This window comes from Diorhabda carinulata, chromosome 6 (assembly GCF_026250575.1).
Source record: "Diorhabda carinulata isolate Delta chromosome 6, icDioCari1.1, whole genome shotgun sequence".
Taxonomy (NCBI): Eukaryota; Metazoa; Arthropoda; class Insecta; order Coleoptera; family Chrysomelidae; genus Diorhabda; species Diorhabda carinulata.
In genome coordinates, this window is record NC_079465.1 from 2,392,484 (window position 1) to 2,407,131 (window position 14,648).

General features: G+C 34.5%; 1 protein-coding gene across 2 annotated transcripts in view; it reads left to right on the forward strand.

The window, feature by feature from the left end:
• The window catches only part of LOC130895652 (arrestin homolog), a 52,945-nt gene extending 38,507 nt beyond the window's left edge, over positions 1 to 14,438 (forward strand). The window contains exons 7-12 of one of the 2 annotated variants that reach the window (XM_057803085.1): positions 2,179 to 2,391; positions 6,047 to 6,273; positions 6,525 to 6,758; positions 9,165 to 9,389; positions 11,399 to 11,719; positions 12,907 to 14,438. In XM_057803085.1, coding sequence (XP_057659068.1) covers positions 2,179 to 2,391; positions 6,047 to 6,273; positions 6,525 to 6,758; positions 9,165 to 9,389; positions 11,399 to 11,704 — 1,205 coding nt within the window. In that variant the 3' untranslated portion in view covers positions 11,705 to 11,719; positions 12,907 to 14,438. The remainder of the gene's footprint in view (positions 1 to 2,178; positions 2,392 to 6,046; positions 6,274 to 6,524; positions 6,759 to 9,164; positions 9,390 to 11,398; positions 11,720 to 12,906) is intronic. The other variant, XM_057803086.1, reaches the window with a different exon arrangement.
• Positions 14,439 to 14,648: the final 210 nt, after the last annotated feature.

Consider the following 14,648-nt stretch of genomic DNA (forward strand, 5'->3'; position numbering starts at 1 on the left):
AACTAGACCATTAATAACAAATATATAATAGAGTGAGTGAATTTAAGTAAACAAATGACGTCACTGATGCTTAAGCGCAATGGGTTACTGCGCATCAACTGTCTAGACAGCCGCAGCGTTCGAATTAGCATCTCTACACCGAAATCAAATACAGTTTTGACATATGACATGACATGGCTAAGTTTACAATGTAAATATGAAAATCACTTTCGTTGCTTGTCTAAACTGTTGGCAAATTCGTATCCGATGTGAATATTGTTATAATAAATTCTATTTGTTACCAGAGAAAATACTGAATAATATAATTATGGTAATTTTCCCCATGAATTTACAACGTTTGTTTGGATAGCCGATCGCGCGAGGTGATTTTCGAATTTTATCGGGAATGAAAATTCTTATACGAGGGTTGCTATTTTTATATTTCAGATACTAAAAAATCTCTTTATTTCCTCGATGTTTACGTACCTCCCAGAATCGATTAATTTACATTGTTCTGAAGCCGCGATTCAACCTAGTCCTCGCGTCGGTTCAATTTGGTTCATATTGATAACCTAATTTCCAAATTTGTCTTAATCGATGGTATCTTTTGGAAAAATCTTCTTCCAAATACAAAAAACGAAACAATACGTGATGAAACAAAACTAAAACTAACCAATTTTCCATCTGCATCGACTACCAAGAGTCTACGGGACGCTCGACGGTGGTTTACGTGGAATGTGACACAAAATGAGTGTCCACAATCATTTGGAAAATTTGAGTTGTCGAAACGTGCATGTTTATCAGTATTTTAGTTACTTTTTAACTCAGTTTTTTGGAAAACCTGATCAATTTTAAAGCAGAGCCTCAATCTGATAAAAACAGAGTGTAATTTCAACTTTTTTTGGTGAATTGAGGTTCGTAAATGAAAATATTGATCGGCACGAATTTTCGCGGTCGTTCCAAGCAGAATGCCTTGAAGAAGATGTCCAGATGCACGTTCAACATTCGATTGCTCCGTATGATGATTTTGGAATCAGATATTCTGTCGATCATAAATCAATTCGGTGATATTCAAAAGAGGGTATCGAAAATTTTAGTTGCAGTTTTAAATACCCATAAATTATCCCGGTCTGTGTGCAAAAGCTTCCGGGGAAGGAAGGAAGGACTTCTAATTCGGCTTCTATTTAGTGAATTTTTAATATACGAAGTCCGTTTATTATTCAACCTCCGATGAATAAAAAACACACAAAAAGGTTGGTTACACTTCAAAGAAAGTTACCGCCAATGTAGCCTAACCCTTCGGTATCAATAGAGTACGAAACAGACCTTGAAACTCCTGGACACCATCACTCTTGTAGTTTTCCCCCTACACACCTCTCCGATGGATTTCCACACCACCATTCGCAATTTTAATTTGGGCCGGAGCGTCAATAATGCCAGACGTGTTTACGCGGATGTAACACAACGCCGACTGACGTCTTAATGTCGACAATGGCGTAGTGTTAGCACGGAGCGATCGGAGGTTGAAAAAACAAACGTCAACAGATTTGTACAGACCTTGAAACTCCTGGAAATTCCGTGGACAAAACAGTAATGGCGAATCTGCGGTTTTCTCCAAACATTTTGTTAATTCGTTCAACCAGGTTATCTGAAACGACAGATTTGCGTCCCTTGGCCCTCTTCACTCTTGTAGTTTTCCCCATACACACCTCTCCGATGGATTTCCACACCACCATTCGCAATTTTAATTTGGGCCGGAGCGTCAATAATGCCAGACGTGTTTACGCGGCTGTAGCACGACGCCGACTGACGCCTGAATGTCGACAATGGCGTAGTGTTAGCACGGAGCGATCGGAGGTTGAAAAAACAAACGTCAACAGATTTGTACAGACCTTGAAACTCCTGGAAATTCCGTGGACAAAACAGTAATGGCGAATCTGCGGTTTTCTCCAAACATTTTGTTAATTCGTTCAACCAGGTTATCTGAAACGACAGATTTGCGTCCCTTGGCCCTCTTCACGCTTGTAGTTTTCCCCATACACACCTCTCCGATGGATTTCCACACCACCATTCGCAATTTTAATTTGAGCCGGAGCGTCAATAATGCCGGACGTGTTTACGCGGCTGTAGCACAACGCCGACTGACGCCTGAATGTCAGTCAGAACAGATTCGTCTGAAATCCGTTGTTTTCGTTTCAGATCGAGTAGACGAAAAATTGCACAGACGTTCGACTATTCGGATGGGGATCCGCGTAGTTCAAAGAGCGTACCCACCCCCGTCGCCTCACATGTACGTACCGGGCGGAGGCGGTAGAACTTGCAAAGAACGAGCCAGACAACATCGAAGAGCTTTGCTATTCAGTTACAAAAACACTTGGTTGGATACAACCACCTGCGCGAAAAGTGAGAAAGGTAATAAATTGAAATTTCAGTCGATGATATTGATACCGATGCGAAATGTTACAGTTTTCAATACAGAGATCCATTTTTTTGCGTTTAGGTAGCAGCAAGAAACAAGAAACTTTCAAATTACATGAGGTAGTGATGAATCTTGATTATCGTCTTAATGTAGCTCCCAATGGAGCAAAGGGGGGCTCCAGTAGGACGAAGTCGCTTTTATCACGTGTCTTCTTGTGGTTTTCTTCCAATTTTGTTGACGAGGTCTCTCTATATCTTTCCCTAACAAACCAAACAGCATTAGCGACCGAATCCTGACTTATTGCCTTTTCTATTTTGATTTACTGGGTCAATTGCCTTCGTACTGTATCCTGGCGGTGCAATTTTTATGAAAAGTCAAAGGCTTTTTCGAAATCCTCAACATTTAACCAGATATCTTCATTTCGTAGTTCTGTTCGCTTCGGTATTAATCTCGATTTTGTTAACGCACTTCTGAATCCGGTTTGGTCCAGTCCAATCGATACTTTGGAGGCAGGTGTGATGACCAAGGTGCAAAAAAGATCGGCATAGAAGGAATGAGACAAGTACAATAGGAAAGAAGAATGGAGGAATTCCTGGGAAGAGTATCTACTATGAAAGATGTAAAAGTGAACTGAGAGGAATCGTCTCATATCGGATACTGGCGTCATGAAGATGTTGAGACAAAATCTGGTTTTAAAATACAATCTTGGAGGTGTGTACGTCAGAAAAGTGGATCTGGACCAGCGATTTAAGCGAAAGGAAGGGAAGAACGAGCCGGGACAAAAAACTAACCTCAAAAAATTGGTATGGGAAGCGATTAACCGTCCCACAGTCACTTTTGCGGTCAAATTTTGTTTGGTTTTGTTCCTAGAAAACGGATATTATTTTACAACATCGCATTCTCCATTTTACTACAAATATCAACGCAGAAAAAAGGAAAAGTTGTCGAATCCCGTTGAAAAATACGAGAAACTGAAAATCGGGTCAAGGGAAACTCCGAATGCCTATAGAAACTTTTTTAATACTCCAATTTATATATGTTGGAGAAGTAGTTTCCGGCCAAACGAATAAAATATTTCAAGCAATAACCCGGAAAAGAACGCATGAAATTTTATTGAAAAGAACAATGTTTAGAAAGTAATAAGATCCCGTACGAAATATTTTCGAATAGGCCGTTTCGTATTCGTTATTTCTATTTTTTTTTTGTTTTTGATAATTGGAATATTGTTCGAAATACCTCCGGTGCGCTGACAAAGGGCTTTGAAACGTTTTAGTGGCAATTTTGCAGTTTTTTTAAGAGCTTTAGTAACCCGGGGTCTTTCGCCAGTTTGGAAAATAAGCGGATCAGGTAACTTCCCCGTTTCTAAAAGGAATTAGGGCTCTAAGAAAATTGCCACTCTATTTTGTGAAAGAATCCGTATTCCGGAAAGGATTTTGACGTACTTTGTGAACGCATTAAGAGATTATGACGAATATTTTGAAAGATTAATAAACTCGAATGGATAAACTTGTATTTAACATACGAGGATCGTACCAGAAGTACCCGGCGTGTCCTAGAGGTGGCGGTAGTTGTATTAGAAAGTACCTACACTATCTAAACATCACGTGTTTCAAGTTTGAATACTCCACGTTGTTTAGTATTCGTTTGGCAGCCATCGACGTTTTCTGGGTCGATCAAATGAAGTAACGACTTCCAGAAATCTTGAAGAAAATCCAAAAAGTGGTACTGGATGGTCGTCCACTGAAAGTGCGCGATCTAGCGGACGTATATTAACCGAAAATTTGGACCCGACCGAGCTGTGTGTAAGATAAGAACGAAAACAACGTTTCGAAGATGTTTCCATCAAGTTTTCGATAATTCCGGATTTTTGTACCATATCATTATCTTGAAAAAGAAAAAATCAGCAATCTGCGAGTAATATACGAACTTATGGCAACGTTGTAGCGAAGAAATCAAGCAAAAATCGGCCGTATTGGGCTAAGAAGAAAACGTTTCGTCACTAAAATGCACCAGCTCACAAATCCGTTATTGCAATGGCCGAAATTAACGAATTAAACTTTGAATCGCCACTTCGTACACCCATTTCGCCAGATTTATCCCCCTTGGATTATTTTCTGTACCAAGAATTAAAAAAATGGCGTGAAGGTCAAAGATTGGAAGCGTTTGGAACTAAAAGGAGATTACTTTGAAGAATTAATTCATTTTTTCCAAGATTTGTGTGTTTGTGAACAAATTTGACACGAAAATAGGAAAACTCGAACCAAATCTGGTAATTACGGTGGCAGTTTTTCGCAAATAGATCCGAATTGCTTCACGAAACCAGCCGAATAAGCGTCATCTTGATTTTGACGTGGTTTTTCGGGTCATTTGTGGAAAACATAGAAGATTTACCTGATGGATAACGTCATCCGTCACAGTTTATATCAATCAAATATTTACATCTCGAACTTCGGTTAACTTTTTGGTAAAACCGTCACTAATCACATGCTTCAGTCTCTCGATATCTCGTAATTACTCGATACACAATTTACTGATTAATTTTCAGTATATCGGCAACAATTCTAAAGCCGGTACTGCACGATACGTTCAACGTTTTCGGTATCATTCACCTTGCAACGTCGCCTGAACATTGGACGTATAAAATAGGCTTGTTTCCACTAAGAACAAATCGGATGGCTGTGAATTTATAATGATTAACCATGATAATTAGTAAATGAAAAAAAAAACACCAATCAGAAAACGTCACAGTGACGTCACACCTCGCGAAACACTAAATTTGTAGCTGTCATTTTCGTATAGGTTATTTTCAACAATTATTGTTAAATTATTAAAGTTTAATCTTGAAAGACAGGTATAATTTGCCTTGGAATCAGGATTTAACAAAGCAAACTGCAGTAATTTGCCGAAAAATTGACGAAGTACTTTTGTTCATCGAAAGTCCGCGGTGTTATTATGTGAAAAACAAACAAAGTCTTATTTAATTAGCAGTTATCAGTCACAGAATCGCGTTTACCCACTGTGGAATGAAAATTCTTAACCAATTTTGAGGTTAGAGTAAACAAAGTTTAAATAACTTCAATTTAATTAAGTCGTAACATTTTATATGTTATTTGTAGTATATTATGGTAGATTTTGTACATTTATAAATAGATACATCGAGTTTTGTTTGATATTTACATCAAAATGATGTTCACAGAAATAAATTTGTACAATTAGTTTATAAAGTAAAAGTATCTTGTCTCCATTTTTAACCATCTGTCATAAACAAACACAGCTGATTCGCGAGATGTGACGTCATTCAAGACGCCATGACAGTCTCGGCCTTTTTCGTGATCAATTTCAAGTTCATTTCTAAAAACTCGAAATACTAACGTAAAAAACCGATTTTTCTTGAAACAATATATTTTTTGAATACAACAGGTATAAATTGTTTTAAAATAAAGAAAATAATAGTCTCTCCTTTGACGCTAATTGAAAAAAAAAACGGAATTTCCAATGACAACGTCGGAAGCAAAACATTCGTCGAATGACATGCGCACTACGTCCGCACGTATCGTGTGGTACCGACTGATTTTGTAAGCCACGTTGCCATATTTACGGACGACGCGATCGTGTATTTTGAGTGAGTTGAAGATATTGAAATTACAGATTCTCAAAATCTTCACATTCTCGGCAACTTCGAAAATCAAGAGAACGGTTCCCGTTTGGATAATTTGACGAGAAACGATACATATAAAGAGAAAGTGACGTTAAGTAGGTCGAATAACATGGACGTAGATAAACATCGTGATGTCAGACAGGGAAAAGAAGAAGAAAGTGCCAAAATCGTAGGAAAAAAAGAAGATGATAAAGCGGAGGATTTGGAAATCGAAGAAGTAAGTTTTTGAAACTTATTGTTCGGTTTAAACTTCTTATTCGGGTCTTTCGTAGTAAATTTTACAGCTCTGTACGATATTTATCAAATAAATCTAACATGTTGGCAACGGGGCGTGTTTAACTCGAAAAACTGTAAATCTAATAGATGGTATTTTTGATATTTGCTATTGGCGACACCGTATATAAGTTAGAGCTGTTTCTTTTTCATATTTTCTTCGGTTTTTTTGTTAAAATTAATTTGTTGTTGTAGCGGAAACTATCGGAAGTATTTTACAACTACTGCGGCGGTAAACGACCGAGTTTGGCGGCCTATTTAGCTAGCATACCACCGCCGAAGGCTTGCGTTGAAAAAATCTATCTACTCAGCGAAGGCAAGATATGTTTGACGGCTACGTTAGATAAAGCTGTATATTCGCACGGGGAGTACGTCAAAGTGACAATTCACATAAATAACAACAGCAATAAATCCGTTAAAAGATTAAAGGTAAGTTCCAAAGTAAATAATTTAGTGTAAGTGTAAGTGTATAGTTAAGTGTACAAATAAATTACGCGCATTTATCGTAGTCGTTGTTTTATATCGTTTATTACGCACGTAATATCTTGTAATCTCGGAAATACCCAGACCGACAACGCCGCGTTACGACAGGTGAAATGGAACGATGAATTTGCATCGAGACCAAAATCAGATCGGTTAACGTGAAGTTGTAGAAACACTTAACGCATCAAAGCACGGATACGGCAGTATATTCATCCAAATGTTGATTTCCTGTTTGTAGTGATTGGATTATCTCCCTTTGCGTATATTATAAACGACTTGACGGTAATTCGTTAACCGTACAACGCAAACAACTCGAAATAATTCGATTTGAAGTGGACTTTCATTAGTTTTTGGAGGTTAGAATGCTAGAAAATACTGTACAGTCAACTATCCACAAACACCTTAATTTTTGAGCCGCCCTCGTATAACTATCTCAGAAGTAAACTTTATATAGCAAACAAAATGAAATTTAAGACGAAAAACGATATTGATTTGGGGAAAATAAATACCGTATTACTTTTATACGGACTCAATACTCTCAAGAATACCGTTTGAACAGAAATTTTCGTTTTTTTTTTATGTAATTAATTTCCAGCGCGAAGGTGAAAGCTGATTTGAGTGATTGTGAGTTGAAAGGAAAATTACTCTATGTTGACGTTTCATAAAGGAATATATTTTAATAAAATTTTTCAATTTTATGGCATCTATCAAAGATAAAAGTTCGAAAGAAATTAATTTACCAACGGCATTAATAAATACCTAATGAGAAGCCTTAAAATACTCACAGGGTATAAAAATATTTAGGTCATAGCTTAAAATATTATTTAGAACCATTATTATTCGAGAAGTACTTGGCCTAACCTAGAGATGGCGGTAGTAGTAGAAAAATACCATTGAATTAGAAAGTACACAATCTATACATCATATCATGATGTAAAGACTACATTGTATGGATGGTAGAGGTAAGGAGGACCATCTCATATGGGGGCTTAGCTTAAAAACTGTCCGCTTGTAGACGGTAAATTTTAATTCAAAATTTGACCAGAATGACGCTCCTGTCGGACGAGATATCATATGATCGTTCAGTTCAGTCTTCCGTCCGTCGTATTTGAATGACCTCTCTCAAATAGAGTGAAGTATACAATGTCAAAAAATTTTAAATGACTAGAGTCGTTAATTAAATATTGGTATACAAAATCTAAACTATTCACGTAGCCCAAAATAATTTTGTAAACTTATCCTAGAAAAGTTACTGTGAGATAACGCTGATTGATAATTGATTATTGTGAATTTGTAAAAATTTTTGCAAGTAATTATGAAGTGGCATTTATCGATTTACACTAATGCTATAGTAGCGTCTCCCTAAGGATTTGATGGACACTTTCTGTAGCACAGAGATGGTTCTCCTTACCTCTACCCTCCATATTACAAGGTATGCTCTTACTTAGCCGGATAGCCACAGCCAATGAGAGGCCTTTCCCACTATCGGTCATATTATTCTTCTGGCCAATCAATTAAATGCGGGAATTTGAATATTTTCGTTTTAAGATTGCTATGAACGAAACCATATGGTAAATTGGACTCGGTCGAAAGTTATTTCAATAAAAACAATTCTCAAATTAATGTTAATTAAATATTTTTAAATAGATTGCAAAACTTTTCGTCATGTAAACAATGTTTATTATAAATTTCTTCGTTTCGTATACTCTCTCTCTCTCTCTACTCTCTATAAGTATCTACAAAACAAACAAAAACTTCCTTCCTATTTTTAACTATACAACTTCATGGGGAACAATAAGGACGCCGTAGTGTTTTATTTCGTTTTTCCGAGAACATGACTCGAATATTAAACAGACTATTTTCTCTCTGGACGTGACAAAAATCAAAAGTACCGTTTCAATAATATCGTATCAAAAACTTACGTTTTTATTTAACTAAATATAAAACAATTCTACGTTGAATGTAGACTACACTATGAAAAAGAAGAGTATTAGAGGGTAGACATTTCAGCAAATAACAGTTACAAAATAACTGATATACTTTGATAAAATAACCTCTAATCGTCTACAACTCCTCAGATGTTCACCAAGAAATTAATTCTCTATAGTTAGAGGTTTGAACGGGTTTAATCAGATGAAACCGCATAAACTGTCTCTAATGATTTTTATTTTGGTGGGCCGTACGTCCGTTATCTACCATTTTGTCTAATTACGCCTATGTCTTATTTTTCAATCACAATCCGTGGAATCTAATGAATATTACGAATTCTCGAGGTCAATTGCTTACAGCAAGTTATAATCGACAGTAAGTTATAATCCCATTTTTTTATCAAAAGTCTTATTTTTATTGCAGATTTTCATTGTTCAACATGTCGACGTATGTATGTTTTCTAATGGAAAATTCAAGAACGTAGTTGCTTCCTTGAATTCCAAAGAAGATTGTCCTATTCATCATGGTAATACTTTCGAAAAAACCTTTTCCTTGGTACCTGTTAAAAGTACGACAAAGAACTGGATTGCACTGGAGGAATCATATAACAAATGCGGAACTAGTCTTGCCTCTACAGTTACTTCAACAGTAAGTACCGAATTAGCACTAAAAATTCTCCTAATTTTCCCCAAATCAGTTTTTAAAACCAACAGTTATTTTCTATCGTGTGAATATCGTGTGAATGAATTCCCATCTCTATACATTTACGTTCACCACCAACAGTAATTGTGGTGTGGTTTTAAAAAGAGATGGCGTGATGTATATATTACAATCTGAACGAGGAAAACGTAAATATAGATTTAAAAAATCCCTAGGTACACACCTCCTATGTATTTTTATGGAACCTCTAATTTTCCCCATTTGCCGCTGATGTTGTGAGCATCTTCTATCCGCAAATTCAATTCTACGGAACTGATATTCGACGTATAGAAGCGACGCTGCCAAGTGTAATTTATAACTGAGCTTTTATTGTATTGTAAAAAATCGATGTAAACATATTGTGGTATAACAATAACAAGTTTCTAAAAGATTTCATTATTGTTAAGTTCAAATATAAAAACAATATCGCGTCATTGTTATTATTTTCTTAGATTATTATTCCTTCATAATTTGAATAAAAGATGCACAAGATAGTTTATCTACATAGATAGGCAACGCTGTAAATTGAAACCGAAATCGAGACCACAAAACACCACGACTCGTCAACAAACTGATTCGACAATCGAATCACGTGTGCCATAGACATCTGTTGAGTACTACGTTTACTAAATAAAGTGCTTAATCTCATTAACGTACATGTAATTATAAATACATGATAATAGTTTACACCGTAATTAGAGGGGGTTTATTAAACTTGAGTTCACTTATAAAAATTATTGACACTTTGGTATTAATATTTGAAAGTACACTCTTTCTCAAAGTGAATAGACGTATAAAACGATTCTTGGTGGAATTTTTTTTTATATTTATCGACATTGATCTCAAAAGCTTTGAAAGTTTCAATAAATTTATTAGAGCACGTACCCTTGTTTGGTTAACACAAACACGAAGAAAGGGAAAAAAAGAAAATAGGAGAATTGAACGTACATTTATTTCACTTTTGTTTACGAACAGTTCGTTTGCTTAGTGTCATTGTAAATCTACGATTCGAATCGAATTGCCATTACTCCTTATCCTAAATAAACCATTTTTACGTTGAGAAGACGATGACGAAATTTTTAGTGATTTTTATAGTCAACAAAATAACAAATAAGAAACTAGACGTAAATACGAATAATACTTAATAAACAAAGAAATCAAGTCTGGAAAGTTGGTAACACTTCACAATGTTATACTATTACAAATAGTTAAAAATGAGAATTCTACTCATCTACTATATTAAATGAATAATTAATAAACATCTAGTAGAAAAAATATTTAACATGAATAAACAAAAAATGTAAACAACTGCAGGTGTTAATCACACATCGAGGGCTTGAAATGATTTCAATATAAACAAAGCCGTATTCGGTGAAATAAGGAACTAAACGTAAATACGATTATAACTTAATAGACAGGTAAAGTGAGTCTAGAAAGTTGGTAACACTTCACGGTGTTGTCAAATCAATATTATGAAAATATTTGGTACTTTTGTATTATTTTTTTAATTTTTATTACTTTTTGCCTTGTTCAATCCTATTGGATCTATTTGGAACATTACTAAAAATTATCATTATGTAGGAACTGATGGAATTTTGGCCGAAAAAGCACTAGGGTATACGTTAATATTCTAAGTTTATTTCTATTTTATTCCATCAAGTAGATAAATCTCTTGTGGTTGTAATTTCTGTTTGGATATTTGAAATTTAATATTCTATAATCACCTACCTAATAGTTCAAGTGAAAAATAAATCAAAAGTTAGGTTAAGTAATGAAAACAACAGCTGCCTTGCTTTTTACGTTAAAGTCGAGGAAAAAAATACAGCATGACAACGCTGCAATCTTGTTACGTCATCGTCATATTAATTAAAAAAAGGTTAAAAAATTCTTATTTTTTATGTTTAGAATATATTTTTTTTTATTATGATTCTATCAGTTGAATCATTCTTTAATTCCAGAATAACCCAGACGATCGGAACGTATTCGCAATCTACGTTTCCTACTACGTTAAAGTGAAACTTCTGGTTAATAGAATGGGAGGAGATCTCAGTTTAAAATTACCTTTCACTCTGATGCATACTTGCTGCGATATCGATCAGAATCAAACCGAGACCTTGTTGGGAGTCAGACCAGAAATTCCGACGGATTTATCTCGGCCTGATGAACAGACAAACAAATCGCAAGAAATACGCGACGAAGCCGGTGTTAGTACGTCGATGACGTGTTGTCAGGACGATGTCAAACAGGAGAAGGATGGTACGTGAGATAAGGAGAAACAGGTGAGATATTTATCGCGTTTAATTCGAATCCCATAATAGTTTAGTCGACAAGTTTTTTTTTGGATATTTTAAAATGATAATATTGTTTGATATACTATTACAGATTGTTATAAACTAAAAATTCTACTTCGTAAACTATCTACTTTAAATTAATAATCAAATAATTTTTTAGTACAAAAAATATTTATAGAATGCATTAAAAACTTATTATATTTGACGAATTTTGAATATACAAAAAATGTAAACAACTGCAGGTGTTGATCACACATCGAGAGCGTGATATTATTTCAATATAGACAGGGCCGCATTCAGGATAAAAATGTTTCTTATGAGACTTGAATATTAATTTTTTCCTAATACTCGATTTTATGTTTTACTGAAGTACCAAATAATTGTTAGCTACGCTAAATTGGTACTTTCAATTCAATAATAGTGGCGGTACTTTTTTTTGTAATAAAAAATATTTTTCGACATTTTTAACTTATATAAAGGCCAATTTTTCTCACACCTGGCACAGTGGTAGTTTGAAGCAAGCTGATTGAAAGTCTCAATGAACTTGAAACCCCTAAAACTACCGTTGAAAAGTCCAAGGGTACAATAAGAAAAGGGGTTGCTCTGAAACTTGGCACACTAATAGTTTGAAGCTTCCTGATCAAGAATGTCCATGTGCTCGATACAACAAAACCTCCTCGACCCCTTCAAAACTACCTCTAAAGTGTCCGAGGGTACTCCGGAAGGAGCAGAATGGGAGGGGGGGGGTACAGAAAAAGTGCCAAAACTCTTCCTCTTGGACTCTTCAGAGGTTTTGGTGTTCGATGTCGTTTGTAATGGTAATTTATATTTCAATTTTTTCCCAAAATCATATCGATCTGTAACTCGAATGTAATAATTTACTTTGTCGTCTGTCCGTCCGTATTCTGGCCATTTTATCCTCGGTTTCTTTTTATTCTCATATGATAGATGAATTATTTATTAGATAATTCCTTGATGGAAAATTATATCTCCCCACAAGGACACGCGGAGGTTAAAATATAATTTGTAAGGTGAATTATTGAAAAAATTATTTTTCCTAAAATGACGAATATACGAGGTCTAGTCTAGTAAATTTTGTGAAGTAAGACGTAACTTCTTCATACGAAAAAAACGTTTCAGATAGATAGGGAGCGATAAATTTACTATTTTTCCAGGTTGTAGTAGAAATCAACAAATTATCTCCTGTCGGAACGTTATCGAACCAAAACCCCCGGCGAGAAATCAAAAAAGTACCAGAACAAACAAAGAAAAACACGAATTTGCAGGACGAAAATTTCGATGAGATAACGACAGTAAAAAGGAGCGAAGAATTAGATGAAGAAACTGGAATTTTTATAAACGACACTAACACCGAAAATAAACAATGCGAAAATCACAAAGGTTTCAGTTTTCAACGAGCGTGGTGTTGTTTAAATAGACGTACTTCATAACGATTAGTAGATATTTATGTGTATATAAATTTTAGATATATAAGAATTGTATAAATAAAATTGATTGAACCAAAGACGGTCCTGGCACTTTTTTGATATAAATTCATAGTACTTTTGAACAAACACGTTTTATGCTTCCGTTTACTCGCTTTCTATCAATACTTATCTAATGTTTTGTCTCTCTTTGAAATGGCTTCGTCTCAAACATCCACTACTAATTTCGTCTTAATATTATTGTTGCATTCGGATCAAAATGGCAACAACACCTTCGTCTTAAACATTCTAAACTTTTTTGTTCACTATTAGAATCGATTCTATACCAGTGCTGTACACATCTATTCAGTATTTTTTCTAACCAATTAACACAAAAAAGTATACATATCGTCCGTGTCTTAATATAAAATATATTTGTCATATGTGTGTTAAATCAAATATTCTACGAAAACACAGCTGATTCCAGTTCGCCATTTTGGCGTCATTTGTATGATATTTCGAAATAACCATTGAGTTAATATTAAAGATAGAGATAAAAATGTTCTTTCTCTTTCTATTAGCAGTTTGGAGGCACCCATATCTATGTATCTAATATGAACTCAATGACTTTAACCGAATTTTTAGTTCTAACAAAAATCGATAAAATCGATTCGAGTCTCGAATATGGAACTAAAAATTCAGATGCACTACATGCGATTAGTATCTGAACTGATTCAGAATAAAATCGTTATATTTTTGAAATAAGACAAATATCGTGAAACATTAGACAGATCAAGATAAAAGCAATAAATGCGGATTATTACATTGATAATACTTTTAAGAATAGAAATGATCTGTTTAATTTCCCAAAGCAGATGAGGCCGCTTTCAGTAATAATAAGAAGAATTAGTTACGACAGATGGTTATTTTATAACCTATTAATTTTGTTGCAGTAAATTAATGTTTGTTCAAGAATATGTTTTAGTTTACAGAAACTATATTTAAAGACTGTTACTCTATTTGTGTTGTAAATATTTCAAGTTTGTAATTATTTTTTCAAATAAATTTATGTTTGATTGAAAATATGAAAAGTGCAAAGAACATCCAATATTAAAAATAGTTAAACTGATACCCGTCACCGTAATTTGTATTAGATCCCAGCACTAAAAGGTAATAATATCATTTTTTTAATAAAAAATATTTAAAACAATGTGTAATTTTTGTTTCCTTGTGTCTATTATATATCAGTAGTTTGGTACAGTTAATAAAAAAGTTGTAACTTATTTTTTAGTCTTATTTGGAGTTTTTTTTTGGTTGCTATGTGATGATAATTAGTAATGTCAACATGGTTTTGTGTTTGTAAAGTGGAGGATTAATTACAGAATGAAATTGTCACGTTATTTTGATATAGTACTAGTCAATATTGAAATAAGTAATTATTCACTACACATACAAAAATTTTAATACTTTTTTTGTTATTCAATCTATAGTTT